The sequence below is a fragment of the Letharia lupina genome (assembly GCF_014066315.1).
Source record: "Letharia lupina isolate WasteWater1 chromosome Unknown contig_11, whole genome shotgun sequence".
In the NCBI taxonomy this organism is placed as follows: domain Eukaryota; kingdom Fungi; phylum Ascomycota; class Lecanoromycetes; order Lecanorales; family Parmeliaceae; genus Letharia; species Letharia lupina.
The window spans coordinates 926,341-939,390 of NW_023502980.1; the positions used below are offsets into that span (position 1 = coordinate 926,341).

A 13,050-nucleotide genomic window follows, 5' to 3' on the forward strand; every position below is an offset into this window, starting at 1 on the left:
GTAACCTTGTGGGCGTCCATCAGTCTTGCCATCGATCATGGTATGGTTTTCGGTCGATGCCATTGGTCTCCTATCGTTCTGACATCGATGCTATCCGTTTCCCAGTGGTCTTCCAGCGGTCTACCATCGATGCTACTGGTCTATCATCGGTCTGCCATTGGTCTTGGATCTTTTGGCAGTCGAAGAGGTTCAGAACGCCGTCAGCGTTGAATCTCGGCCCCATCGATCCCCAGCGTAAACCATCGGTCACCTGTGTAAACAATGGTCTTGGCGTATTTTCCAGGCGTAGATGATGAAACTAAGCCTAATCGAGGTTTATGAGCGCTGTGAGCGTCGACTTCCGGCCCTTTGGTCACCAGCGGTCCCCAGTGGTCCCCATCGATCTTGACGTAATTTCCCACCGTAGATCATGGATCTAAGCCTATTTGAGGTTTTGGATGCTGTCAGCGTCGAATTCCGGCCCATCGGTCCCCAGCGGTCCCCGAGCATGAAGAAGCATCGGTCTGGTAAAGGTTACGTCGTGGGTATTCCACGGCCAAGACTGCGATTGGTAGTAGTATGCCATCGACCGGCCGGGCGTTATATCCAGGGGCTTCAGCCCTGCGTGCCAAGACAATTTACGCCCCGTGCGCCCCAGGCGCCAGTATTGTTTTCCGAGCTGCTTGGAGAAACTCACCCTAAAGTACCTTATGAGTCTAATGTTCGGTAATTCAGCGTCGAAGGTTGTCGTGACTTTATTTGTGACTGAATGTGGGACTCCTAGGAGCAGTGTTGACCATGTGAGATTTCGCAAAGCGAAACACAAGCGGAGAACCTTTAAGGTGGCCTGAAGTGAAGTGAATAAGGATGTTATGGCGCACTTTACTAGCCTTCCGCCAGCATATAGATGATTCGGTGACAGAAATGATCGCACCACACTTTTCACATCAGTTTCAATCGAATCAAATTGACCCTTTCAACAGATCCAGACATACAATGCTTCGTGAATCGCGTCTCATTTGTTCGACCGAGGCTTTCCGTGCCTTCTCCTGCTGAAACAAAAACAAATGGATCCTTGCTATCTTGATCGGATCCTATGTATAACAGATGGGCTAGAACCCATCAATTCGCGAAATGTCTGATACAGAGCTAGTGCATGAACAAGATTCTCCGCTCATACTGGAGGTCCCACAACCTTCAACGGATGCGCCTCGGTATTGAAGACAAATTGATTCGTGCTACCGTTGCCCGCTACCTGGAACACGCTGTCCTACTGTCCTATCAGCGAGTGTGTTCTTGCATCCGCTCGGGATACTCACCGGCGCATGTATCAAATAGGAGTACTTCATGACTTCCGCAAATAAGAAGCTCTCTTGCACATTGTCAAACGATCCTCCATTCGCAGCATTGACATTCGAGATCTCCGAAAATCCTTGGCCGACTCTGGTCGTCGCATTTATAGCCACGAAGGCTTCCCATGCCCAGTCTTGGTACATCGTGTTGCCTTCACTTCGGTCAGCCTGCCGCTCTCACCCCAACAATAGCGATGGATGCCTTACCAGTAATTCTGTAAGCGTAGTAGAAACTTTCGATGACTTCTGGACGCAGATCATACAGCTGGTCAGTGATGTAGAAGCCATTCGCATTGTAAAAGGCTTCGTTGGTAGAGTCCACCCCAGTGGTGTTCCAGCTAAAAGACTCTGGCCCTATTCCTGTGAGGGTGGAGTTGTACAGGTCGTGGCAACCATTGACAAGCGCAAGCCCAAATTCGATATAGTCCTGTCGGCCAAGGACTGAGCCTCCGAGAAGGAAATTTCCGCCATCGACTAGATTACAAATTTCGCCGTCAGTATTGCCTATTTGAGGAGGTATATTGAGCCTTGAAACACGTTTCGAGAATAAAGACTCCCGAGACATTATTCAAGACTCAAGACTTTGCTCCAAAAGGGGATATATGGTTTCCGAAAATACGTACAGCAGGTCAAGTGCTCGGACGAGTTGACGAAAGTGGTATTGACATAGCTTGCCAAGAACGTCAAATCTGGCCGAGAAGCCGCTACACCATTTTAGAGTCAACACTTCTCTCCTAAGACGGAACTTGAAGTCTGAAGGCGAACGTGTCTTCAGACTCGAAGAATGTATGAAAGCGGAATTGGTAATTCAGGAATTTGGCTTACGATTCGAGGTTAGGTATTTGATAGTACTGTCGGCAGCCATGACCCAACGGTCCGAATAGTTGCTATAGCGCGACGAATCATAGACGTACATCTTGATAAGATACTCGTAAAAGCTGTCATCGCCGCCGTTCCATCCTCCAGTAGCGTCCAGAAAGACGCCGTTGGAGATATTGACGTTGGTACCCACGAGCCCGGCGAAGGGCTCATTGAATCCTGGCAGCGGGTTCAGAAGGTAAGTCTCGGCTTTCTGCGCCAGATCTCCGTACGAAGGATCACCTGTGAGGTCTGACAGATGTTGCCATTCGAGGCACAGGGTCCCAATGTCAGCAAGTCCATTTGTTGTGCTTCCGTCATCGGTTTGATTGGTAAAATACAAGCTGTTCGAGGGTATACCTGTGGACGTATTGAATGCGAAACTCAGACTATCCGCTAGGCTTTTCGACTGGGTAAGAAGAGTGTCGACTGCAGAAGCATTCATACCCAAACTGGATAATGGCCCCTTGAGAAGGTCATATCCTGACAGCATACCGGCCATATACCTAATGGTCGTCTCGAACAGGCTGACTTCCGTAGCAGTAGTTGTATAGTCGATAGTGGCAATGTAGTCAAGAATATCATTGACAATAGATTGGCTTTCCATCACCAAAGCCGTGCTCAAGGCGTCGACCGCGCTAGCCCCCCAATTGTTCCTTGGGTTGGTACATGTATTCGTCACTGGCTCAAGCTCATCTTGGCCTTTGCAAGTCGTGAAGTAGCCGTTCCAGGCGAACGTGAAAGCATCCTTGACGGCAGCCGCTCTCTGCTGCTCGATCATAGAATTAGTGCCGCCGTTTTGGCCGGCCCTAAGAGTTTGATCTCTTAATGCTAGAGACTGGTATTCCGGGTTGCTAGGGAAAGGCAGCCTGTGTCCATAGACAATACTCGCTGCTGTGGAGAGCTGCGAGAGAGAGGAAAGACGCATCGTGGAAAGCGTTCTTGTTATGCTGCAAGGGGAAGTTGGAAGGGAAAGATAGAATCTGGGGTACGACGAAAGAGGAGGAACGATAGCGCGAATGAATGGGCCCAAGGAATTCTTTAATAATAATGCCAGTCAGGCTGACCGTGGATAATGGTTCATTAAAGAAACTCCTGCTTTAAACAATACTCACGTCTCGAGATCAGATTTGAGGAGGAGCTCCGACGTTACCTGTTGGAAGTGCGGAGAAGGAGAGCTGCTACGCTGCGGGTATGAGGATTGCTTTCTTCCCCATACTTCCCCACACAATAGTATATTGGCGCGCGAATTCTTGCGTGGTAGGAAATGACAAGTGGGGGATCATCTGCAGCTCATACTGCTGCGCATTGCAGTCTCCGCGTGACTATGGCGGGCAGTCCAATAGCCAAAGAATTTCCTCTTAGCAGGTCAGTGGCTCGGTCGTCTGCCTGCTGACCACCTCTCCATAATGGTACTCTACAACATAAACGTCCATGCTTCTTCGCCGAGTAAGAAGCGGGACGATCATGTGGGGAAGGCAAGGATGATGTTGGAGTGCAGAAATCTTTGAATTTGATCATGACCGTCTTCACGTTGACTTGACCTGCACTCGGAAGGTAAGAGGAGCTCACGAGACTCGGGTCCGATCGACTTGCTTGTTAGAGGCAGGTGCGCTCAGTTGCCGCCATTCCGCTCGTGGCATATCCCCGGCACCTTTCCGCGCCTCGCAACAAATCGTCACGGGCTCCAACATCGACCCTCTACAACATACAGGACCCACAGGGTCAGTTCCGTACCGATCAGTTCTCTCCATGCCGACGTAAGGCATTGATCGACCTTTTTGTAGCATTTATCTTTGTTCCATTGGTAAGTGAGACCCCAGACCCGGAAGAAACACCCAGGTGCGCTATCCGGGCCGTCCTTCGCAATGGCCCCCTTTCTGGGGCCTGCCTCGGCCGCTACAAAACTGGGCAGCACAGGGTCTATTTCGGGCATTCGGCGTTAAAAATGCTGAGATGTGGAAGATGGATAGGTATAAAAGAATCAAAGTATACAAATGATTGTAACCTCGTAACCTTTGCAGCCATGATGTTTCGAAGCAGAATAAATACATGTCGATGCTAGGAGCAGTATCCACCTCCTCTAAAACAGTGATATCATAACAACGGCGGCGATCACGCCAAACAAGCGGCCACCAACCCTGCTCGCTGTACCCTTGAACTCTTTTGGAAAGGATATAGCGGGGCTACCACTCCCGGTACCTTGACTCGCAGGTGCTGTTCCTGACGGGCTCGCGGGAGCTGTGCCATTGTTTACAGAGAACGGGACGCTGCTGCCTTGCTGCCCGCTCTGCTGTCCATTCTGCTGTCCACTCTGCCCGCTTTCCTGTCCAATCTGTTGTTCATTCTGCCCGTTCTGTTGCCCGCCCTGTTGCCCCTTCTGCTCTGCACTCTGTTGTCCGTTCTGCTGTGCACTCTGCTGCCCGTTCTGTTGCCCGTTCTGTTGCCCGCTCTGCTGCCCGCTCTGCTGCCCGCTCTGCTGCCCGCTCTGCTGCCCGCTCTGTTCTCCATGCTGATTAATTTTCCCCGATTGAGCAGAGTGACTTGGATTTTCTGGGGCGGGAATGAGCTCCATAGTCACGACAGGAATGTGCGCCCCAACAACACCGCTTGCGAGAGCTTGAGCAACAGCCTTTGACGCTGATCCGGCCGCCTCTGCTTCGGAGGGGCTACCTTGTGCGTTCGACTGCTCGGACGATGACGGCTGCGGTACTCCTGCCTTGTTCCCGGGTCCTGGAGACGATGCGCCGCTCTCACTGTAAGAATTACCTTGAGACGTAGTATTCGATATGCCAGGAGATCCCGCGCTTGGAGATGATGTGCCACTTTCCCCGTTAGAATTGCTTTGAGATCCGGCCTTCGGTGCACCAGTAGATCCCCCGCTTGAAGAGCCATTGCTGCCTTCGTTCGAGCTTTTCAATTCGTCTGAAGGAGAACTTGAACCCGCGTGTGGTGAGTTGTTGGATTCACCGGCTCCGGAACTTGAAGGTGTGTTTTCTGCTCCCGGAGAACCAGGCGTTCCAAAGTATGAGGTACCAACAAGGAAGTTAGCCGCTGCGCTGTCGGATCCTGCAAGAGGAACGCGCCCGGGAGGAGGGCCAACTCCGGTGGGGACGGAATAGCCAACGGTCTTCTGTGTAAGTGTGCACGGGCAGTCAGCAATGGTGAGAGTCTCATTCTAAACATCGTCAGTAGATATCTAAGAAGGGGGAGCTATAAAATACATACGACAGTAGCAGTGTAGACCCTGCCACTCGACGAGAGAGAGAAGGTGGTGGCCTCGGAACAAGTGGTTGTAAGAGTGCTCACAATCTTTGTAGTTGTGTAGGTTGTTGGGCTTGGCAGAGGTACACTACTTTGGTCTGCGGGTGCGACGCTAGGACTAGACTGCGGTACGCCGCTAGGCAAAAGCGATGCCGAACTTGACGGGACTGGAACTGGTACAGTTGTGCCAACTTCGCCTGGGGAACCAGGTGTGCTGGAAGAGAAATCAGGTACCGAGGCAGACTTTGTCTTCTCAGAGCAGCGAGGGCAAGTAGTAATCGTGCTCGTGATCAAGCTCGTCTCCACTATGATGGAAGTCGTGCCGCTCTGGACCTCAGTGATGGTCACTGGGCAGCTTGTTACAGTGGTGTAAGTGGTCAAGCTGGTGTACTCTGTGGACTCTGGCACTGGGGGTATAGTAGTCCCAGGTAAAATCGGAGTCGGCGTTGACAACGTGACAACCGATGTAGATGCAAAGGATCCGGTCTTAAAAGTAGCGTTTTGATAGAGACCGCTGCTTGGAGAACCACTGGGCGGGAGAACGCTACTGTTCACTTCGGTCATCGACGCAACGGCTTCACCTGATGAAGTTGTAGTGGAGCTTCCACTTGATACGGCTGGCAGTGAGATGCCACTAGTGGAAATTCGTGCCGAGGTCTCCCCAGGGGAAATTGAGATAGAACTGTTGACGGCCGAAGAGCTTGAGCGAGGGACGCTGACGGATGACGCAACGTGAGTAGGCGAAATAAATGCCGAAGAGCTTGCAATGTGCACTGAAGATGTGGTGGGGGTAGTAGATACAGCATTGGTTGTTGATACGACGTGAGTGGAAGATATAGCACGAGAAGAGTGCACGGTCGCCGAAGAAGTCACAGGTGCCGAGACCGTACATCCGGTGTTCTCCAAGTAGCCCTTGAGCACATCCTACATCCGGAGTCAGCATTGTTACTCCGAGTCAAATCATGAGCGACAAGCTAATTCTGAGGAGCGTCGGGGCAAGCTGTCAGAAGGAGTGGCATTTTGCTGCGATCCAGAGCCCCATGCCATCTAACAACTAAAAGCGGCAAAAACTAAGCGAAGCACATTGTAGAAATTTCGTAGAGCTCTTAGTCTCCCAGAATTTGTCGAGTTGAGGGGGTTCGAATGCCTTGGTCGTGCATAGTGTCACGAACACCAGGCAGTAGAGTTGCTACGTCTTCGACTACGTGCCTGGCTTTGGAGCCCCAGACTTGACTTGTTGCTCTAGCAGCTGGTCTCAAAACTCAAGACAAAACGGTCGATTGAAATGGAAGGAATTACATCGGAGAACTCACCGCATAAGATTGACCGTGGATCTGATTATTCTGGGAGAAAGTTGCCTCGTAGATCATGACACCACCAAACTCATGCTCGTACTCGCACTGCAACGCCTTGATGATTTCATTGGCTTCATCAGGCTGGAGGTACATTTTCGGGTCATAGACGACGTTGGTATTTGGCGCCGCCGGAAGACCAAGGTAGACCTTGGTGTTCGGATTGAATGAGTGACCCTGCACGAAGCCTACCCAGCTACTGAATGAAATGTTTGTGTTTGTGCCTCCATAGGAATGGTCGAAGTATGCTCGAGCCGAGCATTGCGGTGTGTTGTAGAATTGGACAAAGAGAAAGTCAAACGGTGAGGTTTTTATCGCATCAGCCAGGTGGGCGTCCGGAACTATGCACTCTGGATACAGAATTCAAATTTAGCGCTGCTTGTTCGAGAGGGACTTTCGACTCTTGAAATAGGTCTTAAGGGTAAAAACTCTCAGGGCATTTTTCCAGACTCAACGTTTATTCGGAAGAAGGGAATCGGAATATAAAATTACGTACGAGGGGCTGCGGAAACATAATATGTCTTTGACTTGTCGGTGTCGTAGAGAGTCCGTAGGGTATCAACCATCGTGCCATAGCCCCGATCCAGATCCCCTGCATCCTCTCCGGAGACAAGAACGCTTTCTATGTCAAAGTCGAAGCCGTCAACAACAGCATTGCCGAAAGGTCGCGGAGTTGTCTTGGAACTATTCTCTGGCCCAAATGCCTCCCACAAGAAAGTAGCAAATCCGGCCGCAGTTACATCACTGTCGAGATGTTGGTTGTTCGGAATGGCACCACCCAGGGATAAAAGAACCTTTTTACCTATACTTTGACAATAGGTAATATTGGAGCCTACGCCAGGGCAATGGCTGAGAAGGAGCGAAGAAGAGCCGTTGGTATTGTCGTACGTCTCGGATCCACACTGATTGCCAAAATTGGTCCCAGGATATCCACCGCTCTGATCAGGAAAGACATTTACGAAACCGATCTGGATTATGTCGATTTTGTCGTCGTCACAGAAGACTTCGAGTGGTTCCTGATTTGGCCCTTGACCCTTTTGAGATGGTTGTCAGCAACCATCATGCCGTTCTGCAGGTCCTGGACCCACCCAGTAGACTGCCATGTTCGTGTTCGCAGACGCGTCAAATGTAGCAAGCGCAGATGGAAGAAGAGCAGCGGCTGCGGCCATGACGGCTAGAGGGTTGATATTTAACATTGTGATTGTAATTACTGGTATGAGAAAAATGTACTAAAATATATTAACGAAGATACCAACTGTTTAAAGAGTGTGTATTATGGCAAATGTCAAAGACAGGACGCAAACAAAGGTTTGCTGGTGAAAGAATGACAGACGTTGTCGAAGGAAAACGGTGAGGCGATGAAGAGAAGGAGGGAGAGCACAGGTGGGACGCAATATGATTAATCAAAACGTGAAAATCCGTAAGCCAAAGCCATTTCGGTGATAGGGGTGTCCATGGTCGATGTTGATTGGCCTCCTGTTTCTAAGCCACCAAAAGAGATGGTGCCAAGGGATTTACGGAGATTGACAGCGAGCTGTAACCCGATTGAGAGCCAAGTCAAATCCCTGGACTTCCCCAGACCATGCGACGAAAAGTGTACCATTATTGCAGCGGGTTTTTGAACCGTCAAGGTCACAAGCTTTGTGGGTACCTGTAGCCTGCAGCTTCTGAATCGTTCCGGGGAATAATGCTCAGCGGATATGGATGTAAAATGATTCTTCCTCTTCCTCTTCTCTTCCTCTTCCTCTTCTTGGTGAGAGAAATATCTTCTGTTACGATGTGTGTGTGTGTGTGTGTGGACCCTTGACTCTGAGAAGGATCAAAATTTCCCCTGAGAGCTCGGCCGTCAAACTTCTAATAGAAACAAGGGAGATGCAATTTGCCAGTTCTGGAGGAATACGAGGAAATATCAATACGAGCAGTTTTAGATTAAAGGGCGGATTAAGCTTAGAGTATGCCCCAGAGGAGTAAGGTGGAAATCTTGGTCTTTAGCGTCGATGTTAATCTTGCATCCTCGCGGCCACGCCTGTTTCCTTTTTGTGAAGTAAGGTATCGGCCCAGTAGCTACTTTCGCGCATAACAAACGGCTTCATCTGTTCTCATCACTTTTTCACTCACACACAACATGGTAGAGCTAGAATCCTGTCTTAATGACGCCAAAACGATGGTCATGAAACGGCAGAATCCGGCGTTCAGCTCCTGCGATTCTACGGCGGCACCGATACGAACACTGACGCCTAGGCATGTTTCTCCTCAATCTGGCCCCCCCCCACATTCTCCGACTTCATACTCGCCTCTCTCATTTGCTTGAACAGACTCACGTCCAATGGCAATCTGTCCCCCAACCACGTCGCTCGTTGGGTATGATCTCTCTACAATACTCTCGTCAACAATATCCCGATAGTAGTGGTCCAGAAGTCCGTGAGGACGAGGCACCAACCTCATCGTCGCCGGTGTTTGGATGCACAAGCGCACTCAAAGGTCCTCGATTGATCACCAGCCAAGATACAAACGCACCGAACTGAGCCGGTGTCACGACGTTGACCTCGAACATGCCAACCGGATGAGGACCAAGTGGTCGGTCCCAGACGCGGTAGATGCGGAGTTCTGGGAATTCATGGCGGATGCGGGTCCACAGCTCGTGGGCGAAGGTGGTTTGGGCTTTGTTTTCCTGTGGCTAATCAGATTGGGGAGAAGTAGGACAACTGGGATGAGTAGTCTTCGAGTAGAGAGCTAGCGTAGTAGTGGCATGGAAAAGGGATGGAAATGTTTCTGTACCTGGAAGAAGTAGATATGTACATCAAAGCCTGCCACCAACAATCAATACTCTCCTCTGGAAACCAGTATTTCTCGTCAAACAAACCACGCCCAATAGGGTTGACAAACTCCTCATAGGCTTTACTCAGGTCGTTCGTCTTTGGATTGACAAAGCTTTTATTGTCGTCATTTTTCTCGCTTGTGATTGGTCAGCCTTGTCGATCCTTCGAGACATGAATCGGATAGCGACTTACTCAGATAGTGGAGGCAGATGCTCATAGCCTTTGAGCGGCGACGGGTAGACGTACTCGGAAGAGGCTGTCATAATTAAGTCTGTGACTCGTTTCGTGCTCACTTTTTTTAACTAGTCTTTTGAGAAATCAATGGCTTTGATCGGCGTCTTTTGTCTATGTACGCGTGGTGCGGGGAGAAAGATCGCGCCATCGGAAAGCTCGCCTCATTCACTTCCGAGTCTTTGTCATTACGTTGACAAATGCTCCCCTGCATAGCAGCAGAGCGGCGGCTATTTGTCGCCATGGAAATGGTCACGCGATAAGATACTGCATTCTTTCGTAGGCTACCATTGCTTGGCTCGTACCTAGCCATCCCTGGTTGTTTTCTATAGAGATGTACCAAGGAGGCCACGGAAGCACAAGATTCAAGGTGTTTGAATTACTGCAGACTGTAAATCAAGACCTGGTCTCATCTTCCATCTCGGCTGCAGGCAAGTTGTCAACAAAAGTCGCACTTTCGAGTGTTGGCCTCTTCTGAGTTGTAAACTTTAATGGGTATCAGGCCAATATAATTTTGCCACCAATAGCTGAGAAGGGTCCAAACGAAGCCTTTTCTGGACCATGAATCTCGTGATTAGTGCTGAGGTCGACAAATTCACCGGATTCCTACCGCCGCAAGGGCCACTTTTTCTGACATTCTACGATCCCTCTCACCTTTGCTACAACCGTGGCCTACGCCAGCCTGTCAACCGTGTCAGTCTTAATATTTTCCACAGTAGCGATTGCCCACGCCATCTTTATCTGTCTCCGATTAAGCTTCCGATGATATTGACCTTTCTGTCTGGTCATGACACCACTGGTCCATGTCATCAAGCCTACAAGCCGCCCATAGCTTTGCAAGGTTTTTGATATAGTCCTTACGAGATTGCGCGCTCCTCCTCGGAGATCCATTACTGGTACACGTCCATACCTTGGGTAAAATCCGATACAGATTTGAACTTGAAATCCCGAGGAAAAGCTGCCCGTCGGGTCCGAGATGGTTAGCAACGTGTGACGCAAGCTCTCATGGGAGGCGTCCAAACGGTTGCTGGAGGTCCCGTTTCAGCTTGCTGATAGATGATTGAGAGGTTCCCTTAAGTTTGGGCTGGGAGTCACTTCGTTCTCATTAGGCGGAAAGTGGCTTGGTTTTGATGAAGGTAAAGAAACTAAGAACCAATGAAACTGAAGCAGCAGACATGAAAATGAATTTTAGGGAAATATGACTTGGCATGAGCAAAAGCTAAGCAACGAGAGAGAATGCTACACTCCTTTTCCTGGCTTGGCAGGTGGTAGTCTGGAGTATGAGGTGATTATAGGCGAAGTGCAGCACGCAAAGTCGACGTCATTTGATAAAGGAACAATCTTTCCGGGCTGTCCGGATCTAGGACAATTAATTACTGAACACCGATCTATATGCTGTCAATCCGTAGGCTTTCTACCTTTCACTGGAGGGTCACGTCCATCCAGTCCGACGAATTCTTGGTAGTTTATACAAACCGCTTCCGACCAATTGATGCCACAAGACAATGCATGCCCAGACGCCATCGCTTATACAACAGCAACTTGCGAAACGCCGTTTAGCCAGCAATGAGAACCCATAGTAGAAAAAAGATCTATTATAGCGGTTAGTACTGTCACTCGTAATGGAAGGTTTGAAAGCATGAAAGTCTACCATAAGAATGCCGAACATCTTGGCCACAAGCCACCTGTTACCAGAAACCCTCGACCAGTATTTCATGAGCTCGCGTTGCGCGCCCTGGACGTTATCGACCACATCTTCTGTGTTGGCGTCTATCCGCTGTATCTGTTCGCTGTAAAAACATCAGCATCCTCCTCAAACTTGTATAGAAGATATACTAACCCTTGCTCAGATACCATAGCCGCAAGTTGCCCGAAAACACCCCCTAATTCATTGATAGTGCGCTCAATCATGTCTATTGCTTCACCTCGCATATTTATGTACGTATTTTGCGGTTGTGCTTCTTCCATCATCAAGAGTTGTTGGTCCGATTGCGCACCTGTTTGCATCAGCGCTGAGGACGAGCCAGGATCAAGATTCAGTATGTCGTGATTCGAATTTTGGTAGCCCGGCTGTGGCGTCCTGGATTTTGTAGGAGTATTGTATAGGGGAGATGCAGATTGCTGCGGATTGAGCGGTGGCTGAGAATGTGCTGAAACGGAAGAGACAAAGTTTTCTGTGCGCGATCGAGAGGCCTGGAGGTTCTTCGTGCGGACTTCTAGGACCTCCTTGAAGTTGACGCCTACGCCGGCAAGCTTGCCTTGCAGCAGTACAACGACCTAGTTCGAAGTAAACACCCTGGTCACTCTATATGCATGGGAGTACAGACGTTCTTGTTATGCTCTCCCTCTTGTTCTGCGCCATTTCTTGAAGTCTGAGTTTGTTGTGATTTCGACAGTGATTGTAAGGAGGATATTTGCGAATTGAGTGATGAGAGGTCTTGTTTGATGACATAGGTGAGCTCGTTGATTTCAACAGGCCTGTCGTCGAACAGCGTTTTCCGTTTCGCCACTTCATCTCAAGAGTCAGTACAGATTCATATGTATGGTAGATTGATCAAAGCGCCCTGAACTGAGTCGCTCAAGGTCCTTGATTCGGGAAGTGATATGAATATGTCACGTACATTCAGCCAGCCTGCCCAGCTTCTCCATTGTTCCCGTGATGCCACGCCCTATCTCCGCAGCTCTTCTGGCAAATTCTGACCGCGCGCCTCTTCTTGCCCCTTTGATATCGCCATTGGGAGACCCATTGGCTGCTCTCCTTTGTGACTCAGTAAGTAGCGATTGTCTCTGAGCGCCAATCTTTGTCGAAGACTGGCGCTTTTGCGCCTGGGCTAGAACAGCTCTGAATTCGGCTGTTCGGTCTTGTATGGAAGTTGTGGTCATCTTTGAGTGAGACACTCGCGCCGCAGCTGGGGTAATGTTCTAAACTATCTCAAATCTGGGTGATTGATATCCAGGTAGACTTGGACAAAAGACGCAGTACCTGAAAGCTATTGAGGGAGGCGGGGCGGAGGGGAGGGGTGTGCTGATGAGGAACAGATCTAGCGCCAGTAAAGAATGCTGGACAGGAAAAGAGTGGGGGATCTTCTCGTTGCTTCGGTGTTTATCAGAGCCTAGTGGTCTTGTATAAGTAGACATAAGCTCAATATTCAGCCTTTGTACAAGATTGAACGTTGTCAAGTAAGGAGCCACTCT

The 13,050-nt window shown here is 49.7% G+C and overlaps 4 protein-coding genes across 4 annotated transcripts; all 4 read right to left on the reverse strand.

Annotated features, from left to right (window-relative positions):
- Positions 1–1,153: 1,153 nt before the first annotated feature.
- HO133_000847 (uncharacterized protein) lies at positions 1,154–3,117 on the reverse strand (the record flags this gene model as incomplete). The annotated part of the gene is made up of 5 exons (XM_037291782.1): positions 1,154–1,249; positions 1,299–1,483; positions 1,539–1,805; positions 1,955–2,035; positions 2,157–3,117. 5 exons carry the CDS (start codon positions 3,115–3,117, stop codon positions 1,154–1,156), a joined length of 1,590 nt encoding a protein of 529 aa, XP_037152144.1.
- Positions 3,118–4,272: 1,155 nt separating this feature from the next.
- On the reverse strand, positions 4,273–7,974 carry HO133_000848 (uncharacterized protein; the record flags this gene model as incomplete). Its single annotated transcript, XM_037291783.1, has 5 exons — positions 4,273–5,367; positions 5,418–6,377; positions 6,767–7,155; positions 7,302–7,839; positions 7,894–7,974. The coding sequence occupies 5 exons, from the start codon at positions 7,972–7,974 to the stop codon at positions 4,273–4,275; spliced, it is 3,063 nt and encodes a 1,020-aa protein (XP_037152145.1).
- Positions 7,975–9,042: 1,068 nt separating this feature from the next.
- Positions 9,043–9,887, reverse strand: HO133_000849 (uncharacterized protein; the record flags this gene model as incomplete). Its single annotated transcript, XM_037291784.1, has 5 exons — positions 9,043–9,177; positions 9,246–9,476; positions 9,584–9,612; positions 9,669–9,760; positions 9,817–9,887. 5 exons carry the CDS (start codon positions 9,885–9,887, stop codon positions 9,043–9,045), a joined length of 558 nt encoding a protein of 185 aa, XP_037152146.1.
- A 1,524-nt stretch (positions 9,888–11,411) lies between these two features.
- Positions 11,412–12,738, reverse strand: HO133_000850 (uncharacterized protein; the record flags this gene model as incomplete). Its single annotated transcript, XM_037291785.1, has 5 exons — positions 11,412–11,447; positions 11,507–11,645; positions 11,696–12,132; positions 12,183–12,364; positions 12,477–12,738. 5 exons carry the CDS (start codon positions 12,736–12,738, stop codon positions 11,412–11,414), a joined length of 1,056 nt encoding a protein of 351 aa, XP_037152147.1.
- Between the last annotated feature and the right edge of the window lie 312 nt (positions 12,739–13,050).